Source organism: Nerophis ophidion, linkage group LG18 (genome assembly GCF_033978795.1).
Source record: "Nerophis ophidion isolate RoL-2023_Sa linkage group LG18, RoL_Noph_v1.0, whole genome shotgun sequence".
NCBI lineage: Eukaryota > Metazoa > Chordata > Actinopteri > Syngnathiformes > Syngnathidae > Nerophis > Nerophis ophidion.
In genome coordinates, this window is record NC_084628.1 from 46,428,938 (window position 1) to 46,456,383 (window position 27,446).

The 27,446-nt window shown below is 39.9% G+C and overlaps 3 protein-coding genes across 6 annotated transcripts in view; 2 read left to right on the forward strand and 1 right to left on the reverse strand.

Moving 5' to 3' along the window:
* LOC133537328 (neurogenic locus notch homolog protein 3-like) overlaps nt 1-17,241 on the reverse strand; it is a 90,249-nt gene extending 73,008 nt beyond the window's left edge. Inside the window, exons 1-2 of the mRNA XM_061878360.1 lie at nt 17,138-17,241; nt 2,476-2,520 (exon numbers count right to left, since the gene is read on the reverse strand). The gene's annotated coding sequence lies outside the window, so the exon portion shown is untranslated. The remainder of the gene's footprint in view (nt 1-2,475; nt 2,521-17,137) is intronic.
* Nucleotides 5,484-10,351, forward strand: LOC133537270 (uncharacterized). Its single transcript, XM_061878251.1, has 8 exons — nt 5,484-5,639; nt 5,702-5,998; nt 6,080-6,127; nt 6,247-6,357; nt 7,616-7,640; nt 7,718-7,758; nt 9,806-9,921; nt 10,108-10,351. Exons 1-8 carry the CDS (start codon nt 5,591-5,593, stop codon nt 10,237-10,239), a joined length of 819 nt encoding a protein of 272 aa, XP_061734235.1. The 5' UTR covers nt 5,484-5,590; the 3' UTR covers nt 10,240-10,351.
* spa17 (sperm autoantigenic protein 17) overlaps nt 16,740-27,446 on the forward strand; it is a 36,637-nt gene continuing 25,930 nt past the window's right edge. For 2 of the 4 annotated variants that reach the window (XM_061878247.1, XM_061878248.1), the window contains exons 1-4: nt 16,740-17,400; nt 17,478-17,521; nt 22,766-23,739; nt 23,815-23,891. In XM_061878247.1, the coding sequence (XP_061734231.1) occupies nt 17,173-17,400; nt 17,478-17,521; nt 22,766-23,739; nt 23,815-23,891 (1,323 nt within the window). In that variant the 5' untranslated portion in view covers nt 16,740-17,172. The remainder of the gene's footprint in view (nt 17,401-17,477; nt 17,522-22,765; nt 23,740-23,814; nt 23,892-27,446) is intronic. The other 2 variants (XM_061878250.1, XM_061878249.1) reach the window with 2 other exon arrangements.

Consider the following 27,446-nt stretch of genomic DNA (forward strand, 5'->3'; position numbering starts at 1 on the left):
CTGGCTCACCTGCACTGGCTTCCTGTGCACTTAAGATGTGACTTTAAGGTTTTACTACTTACGTATAAAATACTACACGGTCTAGCTCCAGCCTATCTTGCCGATTGTATTGTACCATATGTCCCGGCAAGAAATCTGCGTTCAAAAGACTCCGGCTTATTAGTGATTCCTAGAGCTCAAAAAAAGTCTGCGGGCTATAGAGCGTTTTCCGTTCGGGCTCCAGTACTCTGGAATGCCCTCCCGGTAACAGTTCGAGATGCTACCTCAGTAGAAGCATTTAAGTCTCACCTTAAAACTCATCTGTATACTCTAGCCTTTAAATAGACCTCCTTTTTAGACCAGTTGATCTGCCGCTTCTTTTCTTTCTCCTATGTCCCCCCCTCCCTTGTGGAGGGGGTCCGGTCCGATGACCATGGATGAAGTACTGGCTGTCCAGAGTCGAGACCCAGGATGGACCGCTCGTCGGGACCCAGGATGGACCGCTCGCCTGTATCGGTTGGGGACATCTCTACGCTGCTGATCCGCTTGGGATGGTTTCCTGTGGACGGGACTCTCGCTGCTGTCTTGGAGCCACTATGGATTGAACTTTCACAGTATCATGTTAGACCCGCTCGACATCCATTGCTTTCGGTCCCCTAGAGGGGGGGGGTTGCCCACATCTGAGGTCCTCTCCAAGGTTTCTCATAGTCAGCATTGTCACTGGCGTCCCACTGGATGTGAATTCTCCCTGCCCACTGGGTGTGAGTTTTCCTTGCCCTTTTGTGGGTTCTTCCGAGGATGTTGTAGTCGTAATGATTTGTGCAGTACTTTGAGACATTTGTGATTTGGGGCTATATAAATAAACATTGATTGATTAATTGATTGATTGATTGATAGTGTTTTCTCACACGGCTCCTCTGTACTCAGTCATGCAATTATTCATCCATACAGTTTCATAGAAGTGTGTATGTTGTGTGTGTTTGTGTTTGTAATCTGTATCCGTGCGTACGTATGTGGTAATGGGGGATATGGGTCACCAGGGTATTGTTTTTAACCTTGTAAAACACTTTGCATATCATGTATGAAAATCACTTTATAAATTAAAGCTGCAAGCAGCGTTGGTCGGGTCCGCCTTTGGCCGCTGCCAAGCCCTGGTCTAAGTCAGACCTACATAGAGGTCTTTGTTTCATGTCTCTACGACATTCCTAACAGAAGTTACAAGCAGTTCTGTCTGGGTTTTTTCCTAGGGGGCGCTAGAGCGCAATTTTGACTTTTGGGGTTTGGTTTTTTTATTAGATGGCAATTTTCGCCAGTCCTGATGTGTGTGTAAAATTTGGTGAGTCTTGAAGCATGTTAAGGGGGTCAAATTACGGATCGGCGTTTCTTTGCGCAGGGGTTCTTTGAAGGCGCATAAAATCAAAACCGGAGCAGTAATCAAAACTTTGTTGGATTGTTTTAATCAAAAGGGTTCAATCCCTCTCCTGTGGGAGTTTGAAGCCGAAACGACAAACGCACTCGGCGGAGTTTATGTTTGGAAAAAGGTGACGGGTTTTTACAAAACTTTTATTTTGAAGGGGTAATTTTTAACTTCCTGTTGATTTTTGCCGAAGGATGTCAATTATCTAAATGTAGGTCTAAGTGAGACCTACACAGAAGGTTTTGTTTCATGTCTTTCCGGCATTCCCACCGGAAGTTACAAGCAGTTTTGTCTGTGGTTTCTTCATCGAAGCAGTTTTTGCTGTGTTTTGATCAAAAATTGCGCAAGAGCAAGAGCGCAATTTTGAGTTTTTTTGGGGGGGTTTTTCATTAAATCGCAATTTCTGCCAGTCCTGATGTGTGTGCCAAGTTTGGTGAGTTTTGAAGCATTTTAAGGGGGTCAAATTTCAGCTAAAAGAGGCAAAAATTGAATTTTTTGCGAAAATTTTGTTTTGAAGGGTTTTTTTCCAACTTCCTGTTGATTTTTGCCCTAGAAGGTAGGATTATGAAATGTAGGTCTAAGTTAGACCTTTGTGACAGTTTTTGTTTCATGTCTGTACGACATTCCTAACGGAAGTTACAAGCAGTCTGTTTTTCTTTCCTTCCTAGGGGGCGCTAGCGCGCAATTTTGATTTTTCTGGTTTGGCTGCCTAATAAGTTGGGAAGGTATGCCAGACCGATGTGTGTGTCAAATTTGGTGAGTTTTGAAGCATGTTAAGGGGGTTAAATTACAGCGCATAGGTGCGGAGTAATAATAAAACGCACCAGTTTCAATAGGGTCCTTGGCCCATGGCAAAGGACTCCTGTGGAGTCCTTTGCCATGGGCCAAGGACCCTAATAAATAAATAGAGCTTGATTTGATGATCTGTACTGCTGTACAAGCCGTCCACTGTCTAAACTAAAGTACATTCAAGTTTCATTTCTATGGTTTGGTCCCTTGAAGAAAATGTGATGAGTGTGGTCACCTTTGTGAGATACAGCAGTTAGTTGAATAAGTCAAAGTAATATCAGACTTCTTACCTGAAGCGAGTCCAGGCTGGGTCCAAAGCAGACACAACAGTAAATCTGAAAAGAACAACATTGTCACAATGTTTCCATGCAGTCAACAAACCACAGTCCCAGCTGCCGGTTATGTTCATTCACAGAGAATCGTCTGAGCCTGCCTGACTGTTTAATGCATGAAATAGACATGCACTCAGTCGCTTGAAAGTGAAAACAAGAACACGAAATGTGATTCCCGACGGGGCCGCCGAAAGTTGATAATGGTGTTCAGAGATGGTGTGTAACTGGATCCCGAGACTTCATAATGCATGAGCGTGCGCTAAAGAGAACTTATCTCTGTTTGGTAATTATTCATGTCGCCTCATGTGCAATTCATTTGGAGACAATAATGATAGAAGAGACAAGAGCAGAATACGGCACTTAAGGATGCACTGCAAAACCTGAAATTTAAGTAAGATTAAATATCTGAAATAAGGGTGATATTTGCTTATTTTCTGTCTGATAAGATAATTCTTCTCACTAAGCAGATTTTATGTTAGAGTCTTTTACTTGTTTTAAGGGTTTTGGTCATAAATGATCTAAGTAAGATATTACAGCTTGTTGCCGAGTTTTGATGACCTATATTGAGTAAAACATGCTTGAAACTAGAATATCAACTGTTACAAAGCTGTGTCATCAACACTCACAAATATAAAACTACCTTTTTAAAGTAAGAATTGTCTTATTTCAAGCATAAAATAAAAAATCATGACTTTGGCACAATTGTGTCTCATAATTAAAACAGATGACAGTCAAATGGACCTTGCTGTTTTATTTTCAATGAAACAATAGAAAACACATACTCATATAGTAGTGCAGGTGGCACGGTACAGTAAACTGACTGTTAATATTTAAACATTTAACATGTGACATTTCAAACTATTTTGAACAGAAATAGTTCATGCACATTCAGATAAATTCTTCAAAATGAAAATAAAAATGTGGTCGGGGGCCGGGCAGTGTGTGTGTGTGTGTGTGTGTGTGTATATATATATATATATATAAATATTAGGGCTGGGCAACGATTAAAAATTTTAATCAAAGTTAATCGCACTTTTTCTCTGATTAATCGCGATTAACTGCATTGTATACGCAAAGCCCAATAATGAATTCAAAAGTAGTGTGTAGTGCACCTTTATTGGAATATTCTCCCACATGAACAAAAGCGCCAAAACATTTGTTGTGCAAACACAATTTAAATCAGTCCTTGTTAAACAGTAGCAGTTAAATAGCATATTTTATGAAAATCAACTCCAAAAATGTAAATACAAACATTTAAGCTTATTGCCACTGCCAGGGTATTTAAGTTATCCTGTTTGTTATGGAAAATAAATATAATCTACATACAAATCTCTGAGCCACAATCATAACATCTGAACAGGCAATTTCTGAGGTAACAGCAGAAACATTTTTTTTTTTATCAGGGATCTTATGTTTAAAAAACCTATATTATAGGTAGTGGGCTGTTTTAGGGAATTTTTGATCAAATTATCCGTAGTAGCAATATTAATAATGTTGTGTTTATTCTGCATAGTGCACTTAAAATAATTATGACCATATCTAGGAATTGATATGATGGGAATTTTCCGATTGTTTGCTTGGTGCTTTGATAAACTGAACGCATCATATACATGGTACTATATTGTGATGTTATGAGCCAGGGGAAAAAAGAACTACCCTACCCAGCATGCAACAGGAGTGACAAGCATGCGCGGTAGCCCGGTATAGGTTGTGTCGCCATGACGGCATCTTGTATGTTGTGATATGTACGCTCTGAAAGTAAACGTTAAGAACTCAGCCAACACTCCTGGTCTGCATTATTCATGAATAGACAGACAACACATATACTCCGCTGCTTCACAGGCCGCTGGATGTAGCCGGCAAAGTATTCCCATGCTAGCTAGCCGGTCTAGCAAGCACGCCTCATTCAGTCCAAAACGGCCCGATCTATCCACATCCAGAATTGTCTGGCGGTCGTAAGTGATCCCGGAGTGACCACGCTGTAAGCCAGCCAGGAAATTTGCAGAATTGTCTGGTATTTTTGCCAAATGTTCCATCTTTACCAACAGCCCCTCCACGCCGAAGCCCTTCCGGGCGCCGCCATCTTTATAAAAAAAGGCGTTAACAAAATAAAAGCATGTAAACAACATACGCAAATACGCAACAAAATAATTGTCGGCGTTAACAGATTGATGAGTTAACTCGTAATTAACGCATTAATTTGCCCACCCCTAATATATATACATATATATTACACATATATATATATACATATATGTATATATATATATACACACACACATATACATACATACATACATATATATATATATATATATATATATATATATATATATATATATATATATATATATATATATATACACACACACACATACATATATTTTTTGTTTTTTTTGTTTTGCCTTGCTAATGGCACTAGCATTTACTTAATTTAGAAATATTTTTTACAATATTGAGAAAAAAGGTCTCATTTGTTTTTTCTACCAAGAAAAGTGCACTTGTTATTAGTGAGAATATACTTATTTTAAGATAGTTTTAGGTTCATTGAGGTTAGCTAATTTTACTTGTTATGGAAAGTCTTGACAAGCCAAATGTTTTTGTTCTATTGGTAGGTAATTTTGCTTAGTTCAAGTAGAATGCACCTAACTTTGGTATTATTTTTTTTCCTGTTTTTGAACCCTGACTTTTTGCAGTGTGCTTTAAAATGGCATTTTTTAGATTAACATTGTTCTCATCCTGTTGTTTTGAGTGAGGGGTAGCCATGCTTCCTCAGACGTGCAAACCACATCTCTTGCATCATTTATGTCAAACCCTTTGTTTTTTGCAGTTTTATTGTGCCTTAAAATATCAATGAGTGGGTTGATTTATCATGTGCATCATCTTTGAGGGTGTACAGTTTCAACTGAAATTTTCTTTTGCATAAATGTGTAGTACCAGGTGCAACTCATGGAATTTTTTGGGCTTGTTTTGGCAGTCGTTGCAAACCACTTCCTTCCTGTACCGGCTTGTCGGTGTATATCTGTACGTTGTATAGAAGCGCACTTGACAATAAGGGATAAATGGGAGAACCATGCGGATGCAATTCTATTTCACACTGCTTTGTTTGTGGCTGAAGAAAGGTAAGCTGAATGGTCCTTTAGGAATTCAATGCAATAATGTATTTTTAAATCTCTCTTTACAGATTCTGTGAACTGCATGGGGCCCTTGGAGTTACGTTCCGTTGCTTTGGGGGATTCTGTCACACTAAAATGCTCTTACAACTGCTCCACTGGGTTTGTTCGGGGCTGTTGGAGCAAAGCGTCTGTATCGTCCGACTGCTTAGGAGAAACAAGCAAGGACAAAAACGACTTCTGCACGGTCGCTCTTATTCTGGCCAATGTTTCCGCCGAAGATCTGAAGTACAACTACTCCTGCTACACACAAGCAAGAGATCACCCTGACCTTAAACAAAAAATAGAGCGTGTCGTGATTCTAAAAGGTGCTAACTGTTGTATTTTTGTTCTAAAATAAAGGAGCAATAACAGATTTAGGGGTAAATTCTGTTTTTTGCCCTCTCCAGCTCAGACAACTGCCATGACCTCGACAGTTCCTCCAAGTACTAAAAACGGTAAGTGGTTAATTTCAATAAGCGCTTTTACTTTACAGCAAGCTTGTGGTAATAAAAACTGCGGAAGTATGAACATTTACGTGCACGGCACTCATTGCGTGTGTTTTCAACTTTTTAAGGGAAACTTGCAGAAATCCACGTTTTGGCGACCTTTTCACTGACGGTGGTCGTGGCGCTGATTGCACTGGCGGTTTACATATGTGTGAACCACAACAGATGCCGTGGCAACGGTAAAAGTGATTATTGTGACTGTGTACAGTCGTTAAAATAAAACATTTCATCGCAGCAGTTTATCCAGGTATTTATGCAATAATGGGGGTGTGTTGTCTAATTTTAGGATGGTATTTGTAAATCTATACTGCTATAAAACTGGCTACACTGCAAAAACTGAAATCTAAGTAAGATTGAATATCTGAAATAAGGGTGATATTTGCTTATTTTCTGTCTGATAACATAATTCTTCTCACTAAGTGGATTTTATGTTAGAGTGTTTTACTTGTATTAAGTGTTTTGGTCCTAAATGATCTCAGTAAGATATTACAGCTTGTTGCTGAGATTTGATGACCAATACTGAAGTAAAACATGCTTGAAACTAGAATATCAACTGTTGCAAAGCTGTGTCAACAACACTCACAAGTATAAAACTACTTTTTTAAAGTAAGTTCTTATTTCAAGCATGAAAAAAAAATCCAGATTTTGACAATTGTGTCTCATAATTGCTTTGTTATTTTCAATGAAACAATAGAACATACGTACTCATATAGTAGTACAGGTGGCACAGTACAGTAAACTGACAATTAATATTTAAACATTTAACATTTCAAACAATTTTGAACAGAAATAGTTCATGCACATTAAGATAAATTCTTCCAAATTCTAATTAAAATAATTTTGGCTGTATTTATGTGCACTAATTGACTGAAAGAGCACGCACTTGGCACAATGATGTCATGATATGGATGGAAAAAAATGCATTTTTCGACGGCTAAGAGACCACGAGAGTAACAAGCGGTTGCCTTGTTGCCTTTCCATTAAGAACAATAAATTAGTTTTTAGTATAAGTTTGTTGGTTTTAAGAAATGTAATGCCGAGCGCATATCATTATGTCAGAATAATGGCACTAGCATTTACTTCATTTAAGAATATTTTTCAACATATTTAGCAAAAAGTTATCTTTTTCTATCAAGAAAAGTGCACTTTTTATTAGTGAGAATATACTTTTTTTAAGGCATTTTGGGGTTCATTGGGGTTAGCTAATTTTACTTGTTTTGGAAAGTCTTGACAAGCCAAATGTTCTTGTTCTGTTTGCAGATAATTTTGCTTAGTTCAAATAAAATACCCCTAATTTTTGTATTTTTTTTTTCCCTCGTTTTTGAACACTGACTTTTTGCAGTGTACTCTAAAGTGTATTCATTTTCAATGTTGTATTTATAGATATAAAAAAATGTTTGACACATAATTAATCTGAAATGTTGTCACACCTTCTAGGGGATGATGCTGTCTCCAGATCAGGGTTAGTATCATTTTAAATACGTTTTTTATGACATATATGCTTTATACTGATCATGCTTTTTGTTTTATTCAATTTAGCTCACCATTGCATTCCCAAGTTGTCTTCTCACCAGTGAATGGTAAGGTGTGCTCTAGCTGTGCAACAAACATAATACTCCTAGTCAATATGTGTTATATACTTTCCTCTATGCAAAGTCATCAGAAAATGAACGGCTGACTTTGATGGGTCAGGTGGATTAGCAGTAAGGTTGGCCATTGAGCAGTGAAAGTAATCGGGCTTTACATTCCGATCCATCCGAATTTTCAAAGGGGAACATTATCACAATTTCAAAAGGGTTAAAAACAATAAAAATCAGTTCCCAGTGGCTTGTTGTATTTTTTGAAGTTTTTTTTTTAAATGTTACTGGTCTCGGAATATCCCTAAATAAAGCTTTAAAGCTTATTTTCGCTCTCTGCGAAGACACTGGCCATTTCCCTGTGATGTCATACAGTGCTGCCAATGTAAACAAACAATGGGAATACCACAGCAAGATATAATGACATTAGCTCGGATTCAAACTCGGATTTCAGCGACTTAAGCGATTCAACAGATTACGCATGTATTGAAACAGATGGTTGGAGTATGAAAATATTGAAGAAGAAACTGAAGCTATTGAGCGAATAGCTATTGACGCTATTCATAGCCATAGCATGGCCGAATAGCTGCGTTAGCATCGCCGGTAAAATGTGCGGACCAAACGATCAGGACTTTCGCATCTTGTGACACTGGAGCAACTTAAATCCGTCGATTGGTAAGTGTTTGTTTCGCATTAAATGTGGGTGGAAGGAAACGTAATATAGTTGCAAATGCATCTGCAGGTTATCCATACATCTCTGTGCCATGTCTGCTTTAGCACCGCCGGTAAATAGCATGTTAGCATCGATTAGCGTAGCATGTTAGCATCGATTAGCTGGCAGTCAGCATCAACAAAACTCATCTTTGTGATTTCGTTGACTATCGTTACAAATGCATCTGCAGGTTATCCATACATCTCTGTGCCATGTCTGTCTTAGCATCGCCGGTAAAATGTGGAGAAACTCCAGCACATTCAATGGGGGTCTGGCGGCAGATTTCTTGCCAGTGGTGCAACTTGAATCCCTCCCTGTTAGTGTTGTTACACCCTCCGACAACACACCGTCGAGGCATGATGTCTCCAAGGTTCCAAAAAACAGTAAAAAAAACGGAAAATAACAGAGCTGAGACCCGGTGTTTGTAATGTGTTGAAAATGAAAATGGTGGGTGTGTTACCTCGGCGACGTCACATTCTGACGTCATCGCTTCCAGCGCGATAAACAGAAATGCGTTTAATTCGCCAAAATTCACCCATTTAGAGTTCGGAAATCGGTTAAAAAAAAAGATGGTCTTTTTTCTGCACCAGCAAGGTATATATTGACACTTACATAGGTCTGCTGATAATGTTCCCCTTTAAAGGTCGGTTAGGTGTTCACTGACAGCTAACTTCATTCCCATACACAGTGTAAAGCCACTGCTCTAAGTCAATAACCCTTCATTACAGCAAATGATGTAGCATATCACTGGAGGACGTGGCTAAACATGTTACACAGAGAGTAAGAGCGAACAGGAGCCGGCAAGCTGTTCTAGAAGCTGGCTTGAAATAACACAAAAAGTAATAGCCTAGTAAAATTTAAGTAGCAGCAGAAAGTAAGCAGCTATTAACAGGAAATTAACAAGCACATTAATGAGATGATAATATAACAACGACTGTTGGTGTGTCAGCATTGCCACAGTCAGTACGCGACACGTAAGAGGAGCAATGATCAATCGATAAAATGGTGTATGATCCATACTTAATTTAGCATTTTTATTTTCTCTATACAATTTTTTTTTTGTTTTTTTCAATGTTGACAATCTCAGGGAATACTTCCCTGGATACAAGACGACTCTGAGGTCAAAAACCATAGGATTTATATGAGTAGTCGATAGTAGTTTTTGCATATGTTTAGTTATTGTGTAACACTGACTTTTTTTTTTTAATCATATATATATTTAATAGCCTGGCCCAATTTTTTTAACCCAATGCGGCCCCCGAGTCAAAAAGTTTGGGGACCCCTGGTTTATATAGAAACGAATATAATACTAAATATTATTTGAAAATGATTCCTCAGATACAGACGAGGGTCAAACTGAGGTTCCATATGCTGACATAATGATTGCCGTGAGAGGTGTCAGTACACCTGAGCTCACTCAGGTCAACTACTTGACGACAGAAGAGCCACGACAGGTAAGCAACAAGACATTCATGTACATATAAGACCATTGTGTGTTAGAGATGATTAGTCCCTTACCTTGTTTTATTGTTGTAAAACAACTTTTATCGTTTTTCTTCATGCAGCGTTAGGAGAGTGCAAGCGCACAGCCTGGTTCTATTTTTCTGTACAGTATCTTAATCTTTTTCTCTTCTAATTAGTGGCGAGGATGCGAATCGAGGGGTCACTTGCAAGCCTCGCGCTCGGCCGACAGACTTCACCTGCCACAGCCCAGAGAGGTCAGCCGCAAGATGAGCAGCAATTCCGAGTACGCGGTCATTATGTACGCCTGACCTGCTGCAAGGGGAGAGGAAAAGAAAAACAACAGCGGTTACTCAGTGTCTTCTGTTCCTGTTCATTCACAGTAAAATAAAGGGGAGAGAAAGATTTTATGTCAAAATATTACCGAGTGTAATGATTACGGTTTGTTTTATTTTGAAAGTTATGTTCAAGAACATCACGTTTTAGTCGTCCCTCGTCATACTGCGCTTCAAATACAGCGATTTCACCACATCGCGGATTTTTGGGGGATATTTTTTTGTAAAAGCATATTTTAATAACTTTTAGGGCCTTAATTAAGCATGACAAGCATGATAATAGCTAAATACCCCCCCAAAAAAATCAATACCCCAGTATGTCCGCCACGGGAGAAGAAACCAATCATTGCGCACTGTTCAGTATTGCAGCCACTGATTGGCTCAGCGTCAGGCAGTGTTACCATATTGAATTAAACATGTAAAGATAACTAAAAGGTAATATTTCATGTCATGAAAACCCCACACTGCAAAAAGTTAAAAAGGAAAAAAAATACAAAAATGATGGGTATTTTGCGTGAACTCTGGAAAATTATCTGCCAATAGAACAAAAAAAATGTGTTCAGTTTTTTTCCGTATTGGCCCTCTGAATAGGGGTTGTCACTCAGCATAAAAGGAATTACTCGCTGTGCACTTTTTGCTTGTTTTATTTGGTACTATTGCAACAACAGTAGCAGTAGCAATAGCAGCAGCAGGTAATAACCTAAAAGCAAACATGAACACAACAAAACAATGTATCTATTTTTGAATCATCCATCCATCCATTTTCTACCGCTTATTCCCTTTCGGGGTCGCGGGGGGCGCTGGCGCCTATCCCAGCTACAATCGGGCGGAAGGCGGGGTACACCCTGGACAAGTCGCCACCTCATCGCAGGGCCAACACAGATAGACAGACAACATTCACACTCTAGGGCCAATTTTTTAGTGTTGCCAATCAACCTATCCCCAGGTGCATGACTTTGGAAGTGGGAGGAAGCCAGAGTACCCGGAGGGAACCCACGCATTCACAGGGAGAACATGCAAACTCCACACAGAAAGATCCCGAGCCTGGATTTGAACCCAGGACTGCAAGAACTTTGTATTGTGAGGCAGACGCACTAACCCCTCTTCCACCGTGAAGCCCCTATTTTTGAATCATCATAATGTAAATAATAGACATGAATTAATCAACGCTTCACGGTGGAAGAGGGGTTAGTGCGTCTGCCTCACAATACGAAGGTCCGGCAGTCCTGGGTTCAAATCCAGGCTCGGGATCTTTCTGTGTGGAGTTTGCATGTCCTCCCCGTGAACGCGTGGGTTCCCTCCGGGTACTCCGGCTTCCTCCCACTTCCAAAGACATGCACCTGGGGATAGGTTGATTGGCAACACTAAATTGGCCCTAGTGTGTGAATGTGAGTGTGAATGTTGTCTGTCTATCTGTGTTGGCCCTGCGATGAGGTGGCGACTTGTCCAGGGTGTACCCCGCCTTCCGCCCGATTGTAGCTGAGATAGGCGCCAGCGCCCCCCGCGACCCCAAAAAGGGAATAAGCGGTAGAAAATGGATGGATGGATAGATGGAATTAATCAACTGAACCATATTGTTGTCAACCATGATATGACATATTATCAATCACTGTGATTTTATCCTAACTTATTAATTTTAGCATTACATGTTATTATCATCATTAATTTATGTCATATAATGTTTTAAATGTGATCAGAATCATTTATAATGTCGCCATGATTCATGGACAAGTATACTAAAAAAGAACATAAACAAACGCGCTCTGTTTGAGCAACACATTACACATTTAAGTAGAACTACATTAGAGAACTACAAATCCCATCAGCCAAACCAGGAAGTAAAGTGCCGGTATTTTCGAATTCAAGCCAAGATCACTCAAATTCAGCCGGACACACACAACGTGACAACACTCTAATACAACAGTTTTCAATCCACACATTACAGTGGTTGTACCCCTTTAACTTAATCATTTTGCCCATGTCGTTCAAAAACTAAAACAGTGCGTGTTTGCTCTGGCTGTCAAACAGCCAGCCGCACAACAAACGTCGCGGACTTAGCGAACACACAACAAACAAAAAAGAAAGGAAGCGAGCAAACGTGGATTTTAAACAATAGTTCGGTTGATCTAACCAAGAAAAGCGGACATAATAAAATGATCTTACCAGTGGGGTCTGCCGGTGACGAAGCACGCTATATTTTACCAAACAAAAAATGACGCCATTTTTAAAAGCTGTCACGTGACAGTGGTAGCCACGCCCATCTTAAAACTCCCAAGCAAGCCCGCCATAAATACATATACACATAACAAATAAACATAATAAATCCAACAATTTGGCTTGTCAAGACTTTCCAAAACAAGTAAAACTAGCTAACCTCAATGAACCCAAAAATACCTTCAAAATAAGTATATTCTAGCTAATAACAAGTGCACTTTTCTTGATAGAAAAAAAATGTGAGACCTTTTTGTTCAATATGTTGACAGATATTTTTAAATGAAGTAAATGCTAGTGCCATTATCTTGACATCATGATATACGCTTGGTATTACATTCCTTGAAACCAGCAAACTTATACTAAAAACTAGTTCATTTGTCTTAATGGAAAGGCAACAAGGCAACCGCTTGTTACTCTCGGGGTCTCTTAGCCGCTCAGGCAAATCATATTGTCTAAAAATGCATTTTCTCATCGACAACATGACATCATCGCTCTTTCAGTCAATTAGTGCGCGAGGACTATATATATATATATATATATATATATATATATATATATATATATATATATATATATATATATATTAGGGCTGCAAATCTTTGGGTGTCCCACGATTCGATTCAATATCGATTCTTGGGGTCACGATTTGAATCAAAATCAATTTTTATTCCAATTCAACACGATTCTCGATTCGAAAACCATTTTTTTCACGATTTAATAGGATTCTGTATTCATTCATACATAGGGTTTCAGCAGGATCTACCCCAGTCTGATGACATGCTAGCAGAGTAGTAGATTTTTGTAAAAAGCTTTTATAATTGTAAAGGACAATGTTTTATCAACTGATTGCAATAATGTAAATTTGTTTTAACTATTAAACGAACATAAAATATGACTTATTTTATCTTTGTGAAAACATTGGACACAGTGTGTTGTCAAGCTTATGAGATGCGATGCAAGTGTAAGCCACTGTGACACTACTGTTCTTTTTTTTTATTTTTATAAATGTCTAATGATAATGTCAATGAGGGATTTTTAATCACTGCTATGCTGAAATTATAACTAATATTGATACTGTTGTTGATAATATTAATTTTTGTTTCACTACTTTTGGTTTGTTCTGTGTCGTGTTTGTGTCTTCTCTCAATTGCTCTGTTTATTGCAGTTCTGAGTGTTGCTGGGTCAGGTTTAGGTTAGCCTATCTCAGCTTCATTTGAGCGGAAGGCGGTGTACACCCTGGACAAGTCGCCCCTCATAATTACAATACAAATAAATAAATACATAAATAATACTCGGCGAAGTAAATTACACTTCATATTGTGAGATGAGTAAGATCATTTTGAAAATGAATGGATGGATGACATAAATTCAGAATGTGTATCATGGTTCTTCTTCTTTTTACTTTGTATGTTTAATGTACCGTGAGATTTTTTTTTGTTAAAATAAAGCCAATAAAATATTTTTTTGTGGTATATATACAAACCCCGTTTCCATATGAGTTGGGAAATTGTGTTTGATGTAAATATAAACGGAATACAATGATTTGCAAATCATTTTCAACCCATATTCAATGGAACGCACTACAAAGACAAGATATTTGATGTTCAAACTCATACAATTTATTTTTATTTTTTTGCAAATAATAATTAACTTAGAGAAGCCGGCGGCGTTTCTAGATGTTGTTGATAAATGGCTTTCGCTTTGCATAGTGGAGCTTTAACTTGCACTTACAGATGTAGCGACAAACTGTATTTAGTGACAGTGGTTTTCTGAAGTGTTCCTGAGCCCATGTGGTGATATCCTTTAGAGATTTATGTCGGTTTTTGATACAATGCCGTCTGAGGGATCAAAGGTCACGGTCATTCAATGTTAGGTTTCCGCCATGCCGCTTACGTGGAGTGATTTCTCCAGATTCTCTGAACATTTTGATGAGATTATGGACCGTAGATGTTGAAATCCCTAAATTTCTTGCAATTGCACTTTGAGAAACGTTGTTCTTAAACTGTTTGACTATTTGCTCACGCAGTTGTGGACAAAGGGGTGTACCTCGCCCCATCCTTTCTTGTGAAAGTGAAGTGAAGTGAATTATATTTACATAGCGCTTTTCTCTAGTGACTCAAAGCGCTTTCCCTAGTGAAACCCAATATCAAAGTTCCATTTAAACCAGTGTGGGTGGCACTGGGAGCAGGTGGGTAAAGTGTCTTGGCCAAGGACACAACGGCAGTGACTAAGATGGCGGAAGCGGGGATCGAGCCGGGAACCCTCAAGTTGCTGGCACGGCCGCTCTACCAACTGAGCGTTTTTTTGGGAAGCGGTTTTTATAGCCAATCATGGCACCCACCTGTTCCCAATTAGCCTGCACACCTGTGGGATGTTCCAAAGAAGTGTTTGATGAGCATTCCTCAACTTTATCAGTATTTATTGCCACCTTTCGAAACTTCTTTGTCACGTGTTGCTGGCATCAAATTCTAAAGTTAATGATTATTTGCACAAAAAAAAATGTTTATCAGTTTGAACATGAAATATGTTGTCTTTGTAGCATATTCAACTGAATATGGGTTGAAAAGGATTTGCAAATCATTGTATTCTGTTTATATTTACATCTAACACAATTTCCCAACTCATATGGAAACGGGGTTTGTATATTTTTTTGGAAAATTATCCAAAAGTGCCTAAAAAGTATCGACATACATTTTCGTACCGGTATCGCAGGGGTAGGTCTTTTGATGACTGCATCTGGCTCTCGGATAAATCTGAACTGACATCGCTTGACACGTTAAATAATGAATAATTCCACTTGTTAAAAATCCATCCATCCATCCATTTTTTACCGCTTATTCCCTTTCGGGGTCGCGGGGGGCGCTGGCGCCTATCTCAGCTACAATCGGGCGGAAGGCGGGGTACACCCTGGACAAGTCGCCACCTCATCGCAGGGCCAACACAGATAGACAGACAACATTCACACTCACATTCACACACTAGGGACCATTTGGTGTTGCCAATCAACCTATCCCCAGGTGCATGTCTTTGGAAGTGGGAGGAAGCCGGAGTACCCGGAGGGAACCCACACAATCACGGGGAGAACATGCAAACTCCACACAGAAAGATCCCGAGCCTGGATTTGAACCCATGACTGCAGGATCTTCGTATTGTGAGGCAGATGCACTAACCCCTCTGGCTCTTACAGAAATACATTTTAAAATATTTGGCTTTCTTGGCTCTCTCAGCCAAAAAGGTTCCCGACCCCTGCGGTATTTTTTATTTTTTTTCCAAGATGGCGCTGCTGTAGTGGCTGCTGTAGGCGGGAGCTCTGTGCTCTTGTATCATCCTTTTGTGTTTCCCTCATGTTTTCATGTGGTATTATAATTTTTTGCATTTTGGTCCGGGACCCTTTGGGACTGTGTGACAAGAGGTGGCACTTTCGTGACCTCTGTGGTGCTTTTTTTGTGGACTTCTGGATCTGCCTCCCGGGAGCCTTTTGGCCATGGAGACCAGCTGCTGGGTCTCTGCCACACCAGAGTCTGTTTGAATGTACTGGAGGAGATGCGGATGAGGGGACAGGGCTGCGGAGCTAGCACTGAGCTACTGGGACGGAGAGGCTTCGAGGTGTCTTGACTGGGTGAGCAGGTGTCAGACACCTCAGTCACCTTGGACGTATCCTCGCTCATCCATGCAGACTGGACACTGGCCGAGAGTTGGTTGGCGGCCGAGAGAGTTGCTTTGTTGGGTCTGCTCCTGTCTCTGGCCATCCTCCCTCCACCCCAGCGGACGATGGCATGGAACACCGCGGAGGCCACCACAGTGGATATGTTTCTTTTACTTTTTATTCATAGCTGTATGTAGAAGTGTCTGCTTGTATCTGCTGCTTTAATGTCTTTAATGTCCTCTGTGTTCTTTGATGTTTGATGTTTCCCTCTTAAACACATGGAAGAGGGATGTGTACTATGGCTATGAGTTTTTTTTTTTCCCTTGGCCTCAGTCTGCACCCCCACTCCAGGGCCTAGGCTAAGACCGATTTTTTTATTTTATTTTAATCTTCTATTTTTTTCTCCCCCCCCCCCATCACCCCCCTTGTTTACCTGTATTTCATCTTTTTTGTAAGGGGCGCTGGAAGCCGGCAGACCCGTCAGCGATCCTGTTCTGTCTCCCTGTAATGTTTGTCTAAACCTGAATGGGATTGTGCTGAAAATTGTAATTTTCCTGAAGGAACTCTCCTGACGGAATAAATAAAGTACTATCTATCTATCTATCTATCTATCGGGACAACACTAGTACAATGTATATTCCATCCATCCATTTTCTACCGTTTGTCCAAATTAAAATGGATAGTTCTCCTTTGTGGATTTGCTTCATTGATATTTCATCCTCAAAGGTGTCTGTTGTCAAAGTGGTTGCCTAGAAACACTTGACAACAATAGCCGACTGCCAGCTTTTAAACGTCCAAACACTCAAGGTAGGTTAGATAGCTAGTTACTTGTAACTCGTCAAACTCAACCCACGTCGATATTTGTATTTTATTGTAGGCAAGTTATGTTTATGGTAAAAATATATAGTTAAAATTGATAAACTTTTCAGTGACGTAAAGCTAGCAGGTTAGCTTCAGAGGCTAAAGTGACTTCTCGTGGTGGGCAACATGTCGGTGCCGTTCGGGGACACTCACCTGAGGATCCCGCGGGGTTTCGGGGCCATCCTCGAATGCCTGGTGCGAGAAATCCTCCGGGATCAGCCTGCGGACATTCCCAAGTACGCCGCCCTCTACTTCCACCATCTTCTCAAACGACGCGAAGGTACAAACCGTGTTCTTATTTGCCGAGTGGAAGTCTGACCCTCGGGCCGTGTGACCGCTTTGCAGAGAGCGGCGTGGACCCGTCTGAGTGGGCCGCCAGCCTGGAAGACAGATTCGAGTTCAACCGTGCATTTCAGGCCAGTCAACCTTTCTTTGTTTGACCATCAGCTTCTACAATTTTTGTATTTACCTTGTTTTGTTTTTAAATCTACAGGATATTTCCCAGCCAGAGCCTGCAACGCAAGACTCAGATTCAACGTGAGTTTACTTTTTTACTTTTTCTAGTGTTCTGATTGATTGATTGATTGATTGATTGATTGATTGAAACTTTTATTAGTAGATTGCACAGTACAGTACACATTCCGTACAATTGACCACTAAATGGTAACACCCGAATAAGTTTTTCAACTTGTTTAAGTCGGGGTCCACGTTAATCAATTCATGGTACAAATATATACTATCAGCATAATACAGTCATCACACAAAAATAATCATCATAGTATGTACATTGAATTATTTACATTATTTACAATCCGGGGCGTGGGATGAGGAGCTTTGGTTGATATCAGAACTTCAGTCATCAACAATTGCATCAACAGAGAAATGTGGACATTGAAACAGTGTAGGTCTTATTTAGTAGGATATGTACAGCCAGCAGAGAACATAGTGAGTTCACATAGCATAAGAACAAGTATATACATTAGAAGTACATTTGAGTTGTTTATAATCTGGGGAGATGGGATGTGAATGGAGGAGGGTATTAGTAAAGTGTTGAAGTTGCCTGGAGGTGTTGTTTTAGAGCGGTTTTGAAGGAATATCGAGATGCACTTACTTTTATACCTGTTGGGAGTGCATTCCACATTGATGTGGCATAGAAAGAGAATGAGTTAAGACCTTTGTTAGATCAGAATCTGAGTTTAACGTGGTTTGTGGAGCTCCCCCTTTAATCAATTCATGGTAATGATTGATTGATTGATTGATTGATTGATTGAAACTTGTATTAGTAGATAGTAGGGGTGTGGGGAAAAAATCAATTCCAATACGATTTGCGATTTTCATGTTGTGTGATTCAGAATCGATTCTCTTTTTTTTTTTTTGGAAATAGATTTTTTTTAATTTTTTTTTAATCAATCCAACAAACCAGGGGTCGGGAACCTTTTTGGCTGAGAGAGCCAAACAAGCCAAATATTTTAAAAAAAGTATTTCCGTGAGAGCCATATATTGTATTTTTAAGACTGAATACAACTAAACGCGTGCATTTTTAAGTAAGACCAACATTTTCAGAGTATAATAAGTCTCGTATTCTTTTTAATAACCTTGTTATTCTGAAGCTTACCAATAATAAATAAAATATTTCTTACCATTAATGCGACTACTTGAACAGGTGCGGTAGAAACCGGATGGATGGATTAAAATGCATGAGAATGTTTTATATTTTTGAACGTTATTTTTGACACTGTGATTACCAGCGGAATCATTAACGTGTTAAGCAATGTCAGCTAAGATTTATCTGACAGCCAGGTGCAGTCATCAAAAGGGTCACATCTGGCTCTAGAGCCATAGGTTCTCTACCCCTGCAACAAACCAATACACAGCAATACCATAACAATGCAATCTAATTCCAAAACCAAACCTGACCCAGCAACACTCAGAACTGCAATAAACAGAGCAATTGAGAAGAGACACAAACACCACACAGAACAAACCAAAAGTTGTGAAACAAAAATAAATATTATCATTAGTTATAATTTCAGCATAGCAGTGATTAAAAATCCCTCATTGACATTATCATTAGACATTTATACAAATAAAAAAAAGAACAATAGTGTCACAGTGGCTTACACTTGCATGGCATCTCATAAGCTTGACAACACACTGTGTCCAATGTTTTCACAAAGATAAAATAAGTCGTATTTTTGGTTCGTTTAATAGTTAAAACCAGGGGTGTCACTAGCTTTTAAGGACAGGGGGGGCTTAGCCCCCAGGAGATGCACAGGATGCGAGCAAACGTAGCGCACGAGCACAAAACTTCATATACATATATATATATATATATATATATATATATATATATGTATATATTTTCTTGGGTAGAAGGTTATAGTTTGCTTTGTGTATAATTTTAGCTATTTGCAAATTCACTATGTCGAGGAATTTCAGTAAATGTGATTCACTAAATACAGAGTCTCGGAAAGCTGGCGTGCACAAGTGATGTGCACGCCAGCTTTCCGAGACTCTTATTTTGTTAGCGCAGGCAGCATGAAGCAGGGCTTTTATTGTGAAGATAGGAAATGTGCAGTCGGCCTTTAGAGTTTTGACGGAAGGGACGGCGCGAAAGTCTGTTGAAATAAAAAGTGTTTCTCGCCTTCCTCTCTGTCATTTTTTCATAATAATGAAGTGGCAGCAGCCAGCGTCATCTCACAAGACCCTCGGGTGCCGTGAATGTCAATCAAGCAAGCTACGGAATTTGCCGCCAATGTTTTTCTTGTAAAGTGTATGGAAGCTGGATGAATTAGATGCCAAAAACCAACCACTTTCATGTGGTATTGTACAGAAAGGACAACTTTTTTTTCTCCTCCATTTGAAAATGTGGGCGTTATCATCATTACTGTCTGATTCCAATCAATGCAAGTCATCAGAATCAGGTAATACACCAACTTATATTCTTGTCTTCGTGAAAGAAAGACATCTATATGTGTTACACATGCTTGTATTATCATTAAACACATTTAACTTGTTTGCAAAAATGTCTTTCATAAATAAATAAATATAAATGATATATATAAATGAGGTAGATCCCCTCGAGTTGGTCAATTGAAAAGTAGCTCGCCTGCAGAAAAAGTGTGGGCACCCCTGTATTATTCTAACTGATCTTTTTTGTAACACTGTTAGTTAGGGGTGTGGGAAAAAATCGATTCAAATTTGAATCGCGATTCAGAATCAATTCTCATTTTTAAAAAATCGTTGTTTTTTGGGGGTTTTTTTTATCAATCCAACAAACCAATAAAAAGCAATACCATAACAATGCAATCCAATTCACAAACCAAACCTGACCCAGCAAAACTCAGAACTGCAATAAACAGAGCAATTGAGAGGAGACACAAACACCACACAGAACAAACCAAAAGTAGTGAAACAAAAATGAAACAGTGTCAATATTAGTTATAATTTTAGTATAGCAGTGATTAAAAATCCCTCATTGACATTATCATTAGACATTTATAAAACTTTAAAAAAATAACAATAGTGTCACAGTGGCTTATGCTTGCATCTCATAAGCTTGACAACACACTGTGTCCAATGTTTTCACAAAGATAAAATAAGTCATATTTTTGGTTCGTTTAATAGTTAAAACAAATTTACATTATTGCAATCAGTTGATAAAACCTTGTCCTTTACAATTATAAAAGCTTTTTTTTTTTAAATCCACTACTCTGCTAGCATGTCAGCAGACTGGGGTAGATCCTGCTGAAATCCTATGTATTGAATAAATAGAGAATCCTTTTAAATCGGGAAAAAAATCGTTTTTGAATCGAGAATCGTGTTTCATTTAAAAAAAAATCGATTTTGAATCGAATCGCGACCCCAAGAATCGATATTGAATCGAATTGTGGGACACCCAAAGATTCGCAGCCCTAGTAGATACCATACAAACTTTATTTATCAAGCCAACATGGTCCTTAACGTTAGCGCTGATAATACCCAGTGACGTGCTGTCAGGGGAGGCAAGTGATGCAGTGCCTCACCTGCCACCAGGTGGCTTAACCATGAGATGTTCCAAAACAATGTAATGAAATAAGTTTTAATATTTATCTTTTGGTTTATGCTTTCTTTGTGATTTTGGTGTGGTTCCTGTATATTTTTATCATTTTCATGGTCAAAATCGTGGAAATTCCATGTTTCCTGATCAAAACAATGCAGCAGATGAGAAGTGAGGCAGACACAGGCGGTGCCTCCACGGCTACACACAATGTGTATTGGGCGTGCGTGCGAGGGGGCGCATGCTTGTTGCTACCTCTGCCTCAAAGTAGGGGGCGAAATTCCAGGTTTCCTGATCAAAACAATGCAGCAGATGAGAAGTGAGGCAGACACAGGCGGTGCCTCCACGGCTACACACAGCGTGTATTGGGCGTGCGTGCGAGGGGGCGCATGCTTGTTGCTACCTCTGCCTCAAAGTAGGGGGCGATATATTGTCAACTTGCAGTTCAATCCCTCTGCAGTACTCTGACTCGCCACACTGGGAGAAGTGGGGGCGCGCAAGCTAGCAGACACAGGTCTCCAGCGGAAGCCAGCATTTTTTTTCTTTTCTTTTTTTTTTTAACTGTATTTATAAAAAAACATGGCATTTTTATTAGAGTAAGCCAGCGTTTGTGGGTGTTTTTTGTCAGATGCAAAAATAGTGTTTAATTTCATGGAATGAAATTGAATTAAATGAATGTTTCTGCCAATATGGAGGATTATATACTGTATCCAAGATGAAATACTTCTCTAAACTGGACTTTAAGACAAAATGAATGCGATCATTCAAAGTACGTTTTCATGGAGAATAGCTATTGCTGCTTCAGATACAAATACAGAAAGGTAAGATACTCTCACAATACTTGATTTATTTTGTTAAAAGCAAATGGGACCAAAAAGTATTTAATAATAACTTTATCAAATAGTTTTTGGATCCATTTATCATATCATAATTGTCATTATGATAACGTTTTTATGAAAGCGAATAACTCCCTTTTTTTCCTGCAACCTAAATCAACAATGACTAAAACGTATGTAAGCCTAACCTGGTGTTTAGTTCACCGCACCTCACTGATAATACCAACATTGCTAATCTTAATATTCAGATCACAAAATGTAATAATAAAAAGTATAAAATGATTCAACAGCCTAACATAAATACAGCTAAGGGTGGTAGTTTGGCAATATACGATATACTACAACTCTTCAAAAGTGGATTTTGAGAGCAATTGTTGTTATATTTTAGAGTTTTTTTAGCACGTTGTTAAATATTTGATATCTTGCCAAATGTCAAATGAGTCTATCGGAAAGTAGTTACACTCACCGCCTTTGGGTCAGTATTTTTCAAACGTATTATACTACAATATGGTAATCGTGCTTTGATGTTGACATGAGCAACAATCTCCACTCTTTATGTGTAAAATCTAGGGCATGCACACACCCCTAATTCCTGCCTCACAATACAAAGGTTCTGGGTTCTGTGTGGAGTTTGCATCTTCTCCCCGTGACTACGTACTCTTAGCTTTCTTCCACCTCCAAAAACATGCACCTGGGGATAGGATGTTAAGCAACAGTAAATTGGACAGACGTTGTCTGTCTATCTGTGTTTGCCCTGCGATGAGGTGGCAACTTGTCCAGGGTGTACCCCACCTACTGCCAGAATGCAGCTGAGCTAGGCACCACATGCGATCTTGAAAGGGACAAGCAGTAGAAAATAGAATGATGGATGATGTGTAAAATCTTTTTTTATATAATTTCTTTCAGCGATAAGCCAGCAGACTCTCAAGCCAAGGATGAGTCTGCTCAGCAAGCAGAGGCACCACAAGTCATGGCTACATCTTCTGATCAAGTTGATCTGACGGGTAGTGCTGAAAAAGATGATGTATATCAGTCTGAACCCGCTGACCAAAAAGCATCAGAGGAGAAAGAGAACCCTGAGGCTGAAGAACCAGAGGAGGCTTTGCGGCAGTCTGATCTAGCTGAGGCAGCCCCTGAGGCTGAGGCAGAGGCTAAGGTGGACACAGATACTGAAGCTGAGACGGATGCTGAGACTGAAGCTGAGACGGAGGCTGAGACTGAAGCTGAGACGGAAACCGAGGCTGAACCTGAGACGGATGCCGAGGCTGAACCTGAGACGGATACTGAAGCTGAAGCTGTGACGGATGCTGAGGCTGAAGCCGAGACAGATGCTGAGGTGGAGGCTGAGGTGGAAGCTAAGGTAGAAGCTCAGACAGAAGCTGGAGGAGAAGCCATGATGGAACCTGAGGTACAAGCTGAGGTTGAAGCTTCAGAGCAGGACGAACCAGAAACAACCCCGGAGGAAGTCCCAACTGATGATATTAAAGAAGATAAGGTTGATCATTCAGAGGCCGTTGATGAGGAGAACCCCCAAATCCAGTCTGAAGAAACCGAAGGAACCCAACCTCAAAGCGAAACCATCGATGGTGAACAAGAAGCCGGAGCTCAGGCGGTAGAAACAACTGAGGAGGGAGGTGCGGAGATGCAGGCCGCTGATGAGGAAGAAGGCAATGTGGACAACACTGAACAACCAGCGGAGCAATCTCTGGTTGAGGTGGACTTTGAAGAGATTCCAGATGCTCAGCAAAGTGATGACAGGGAGCAGCAGCCAGAAGAAGGGAACGTTCCAGAAGAGGTTTCGCAGAATCCTGAAGAACAAGGCAATGATGAGCCTAAAGTGGAGGGAGAGCCAGACGACCCAAACAATATAGAAACTAAAGGTACAATGGAGGCAATGAGTGACATTAGTATCGGTGATAATGAAAAAGTTTCAGTCAGCTGCCTTATAATTCCAGATGAGGTGGTTGCTGAGCCCGCAGAGGAGGCGGGGCCAGAAGATGCAACAGAAGCTGAGAATCAAGGAGGGGATTAGGTATCGTGTCATGCATCTTCTTCATATGGAACAGCCTCTACACATTTTCTGTAAATGCTCTAATTATAAGCAGAGGCTCATTGGAATCAGGCGATACTGTAACTACTGGGTGAGGCAGTTATTTCCAAATGTTAAAAACACAATAATAATAGTATACATTTTTCTGTATTGCACTTAATATTTGAATAACACAATAATAATTGTCTCATTTTAATAAGATTAGGGATGTCAAAATTGCTGCATGAATTATGTATGAATACAGATTAATTTATTTTTACCGCACAGACCTATGTAAGCATCAATATATACCTTAATGGTGCAGAAAAAAGACCATATATTTTTTTAACCGATTTCCGAACTCTAAATGGGTGAATTTTGGCGAATTAAACGCCTTTCTGTTTATCGCTCTGGAGGGGATGGCGTCAGAATGTGACGTCGCCGAGGTAATACAGCCGCCATTTTAATTTTCAACCCATTGTAAACATTGGGTCTCACCTCTGTTATTTTCCGTTATTTCGACTATTTTTTGGAACCTTGGAGACAGCATGCCTCGTCGGTGTGTTGTCGGAGGGTGTAACAACACTAACAGGGAGGGATTCAAGTTGCACCACTGGCCCCAAGATGCCAAAGTGTCTGCCGCCAGACCCCCATTGAATCTACCAAAGTGGCTCCATATTTGACCGGCGATGACAGACATGGCACAGAGATGTATGGATAACCTGCAGATGCATTTGCAATGATAAAGTCAACGAAATCACAAAGGTGAGTTTTGTTGATGTTGACTTATGTGCTAATCAGACATATTTGGTCGCGGGGTGACTGTCAGCTAATCGATGCTAACATGCTACGCTAATCGATGCTAACATGCTATTTACCGGCGGTGCTAAAGCAGACATGGCACAGAGATGTATGGATAACCTGCAGATGCATTTGCAACTATATTACGTTTCCTCCCACCCACATTTAATGCGAAAAAAACACTTACCAATCGACGGATTTAAGTTGCTCCAGTGTCAAAAGATGCGAAAGTCCTGATCGTTTGGTCCGCACATTTTACCGGTGATGCTAACGCAGCTGTACGGCCATGCTATGGCTAAGAATAGCGTCAATAGCTATTCGCTCAATAGCTTCAGTTTCTTCTTCAATATTTTCATACTCTAACCATCCGTTTCAATACATGCGTAATCTGTTGAATCGCTTAAGCCGCTGAAATCCGAGTCTGAATCCGAGCTAATGTCGCTATATCTTGCTGTGGTATTCCCATTGTTTGTTTACATTGGCAGCACTGTGTGACGTCACAGGGAAATGGATAGTGGCATCGCAAATAGCGAAAATCAAGCACTTTAAAGCTTTTTTTAGGGATATTCGGAGACCGGTAACATTTTGAAAAAAAATTCAAAAAATACAACATGCTACTGGGAACTGATTTTTATTGTTTTTAACCCTTTTGAAATTGTGATAATGTTCCCCTTTAACCTTTAATAATGGATGTTACTTAAAGGGGATGTGGTGTTACGTCGGGGTCGCATGTTTGTGCACTGATCGTATCTCCAAGATGCAGACAGAACTCTGTAAGCAGTGTGCAGGTAGGACAATGATTTATATTCCATAAATCAGTGCGTAAAACAAAAATGCAGGAAAAATACAAACAAACCATGCAGATTGCACGGGGAGCTAAAGCACAAAATTATCACTGGTAAGCTAACATAGAAACAGGAATCAAAGGAGTACTGATGTAACTTGTTGCAGGAGCGAATAAAACAGCCAGACCGAGTGTGGCGAAAGGCAGGGATAAATAGCTCTCTGATTAGTGCCCAGGAGCAGGTGAGTGTCCTGGACACTAATCAGAGGCAGGTGAAAATAATGAGCAACCAAGGGATGCTGAAGCAGAAGTAAAACAAAACATGATCCGGGCAGCGGATCATCCCATGTGGGTTGCTTGCTTTATGGTCAGTCACGAAAAGTATTCCCAATGTTTCGCTTTTTCCACATTTTGTTATTTTTCAATTCATGCAGAAAGTTGAAAAGCCAGCATCTGCCCTATGTGTGCAATCAAAGGTGTGTTGGTCACTCTTTTAGAGAGTGTTTGTCGTTATTATTCTTATTTATTTTATACTTTGCGTTGGAATCCTACTCCAGCTAAGCCGATCGTGACAGTTGTCTCACCAGGGGTGTCAAACTCAAATACAGAGTGGGCCAAAATTTAAAACTGAACAAAGCCGCGGGCCGAGGTTGAACAAATGAACCTTTTAATAGGGACCCAAACAAGTTTTTCATTGAATATTGAACAAGCAAGGCTTATTTAACTTTATAGTGACATGCAAAATTGAGTTTCAAATAATAATAACAATAATAATTAAAAAATATCAATGGCATATCAAATCAAATTTAAATACAAATTGAATGCCTCTTTTGTATTTGCAGCCTTCTGAGGAAAATATCAACATTAACTTTTTCCAGATGCTAATACATTTGAAAATAAAATAACAATGAATAAATAACCATTCAGGCCTTTTTACTGCTCACTTAATGTCGGGGCTCAGGTGGGCGGGGTTAGGGGGGTTTGTTGGTAGCGGGGACGGGGGGTGTATATTCTAGCGGTCCGGAAGAGTTTGTGCTGCAAGGGGTTCTGGGTATTTTTTTCTGTTGTGTTTATGTTTTGTTACGGTGCGGATGTTCTCCCGAATTGTGTTGTTCATTCTTGTTTGGTGTGGGTTCACAGTGTGGCGCATATTTGTAACAGTGTTAAAGTTGTTTATATGGCCACCCTCAGTGTGACCTGTATGCTGTTGATCAAGTATGCCTTGCATTTACTTACATGTGTGTAGAAGCCACATATATTACGTGACTGGGGCCGGCACGCTGTTTATGAGGAGGAAAAACAGACTTGACGACAGGTTGTAGGGGACGCTAAAGGCACACTCCCAATATTGTTGTCCGGGTGGAATCCGGGAGAATGGTTGCACCGGGAGATTTTCGGGAGGGGCACTGAAATTCGAGAGTCTCCCGGGAAATCGGTGAATGCGGTGTTACAGCGGCACTGCTGTATAGCACCGGCGGGCCAGCTCTAATGTTAATTTGATATTGCCTCAAGGGCCAAAACAAATTACACGGCGGGCCAGAGTTTGAAACCTATGCTTTAAGACATTCTGAAAACAACGTTGCATTTGTATCAAAACATAAATTGGTTGATTTAAAACACAAGCAAGTCATTTATTCTGCTTATCTAAATGTACATATTTTATTGCAATGTGCAATTTGTGTGCAGTGCACCATGATACATAAAATCAAACAGCATGGAAAATAACTAGCAGTATAAAACAATCAATGCTTGAGCATTGGCAGAAGGGTTACAAAAAGACGACGAAGGGCAATTAGCTTGTAACAATAAAATTAACAACAGGTCATTTATCAGCTCTTTGAGAGAGAGGGGATTCAGTCAGCTGTTGCAGAAGAGCCTATGAGGTAATTAAAGGAGTCGCTTAGTTATGCATCAGATTAATCACATAGAACATTTCTCAGCGGGTGGGCTCTAGCTGGTGTAATCAATTATGT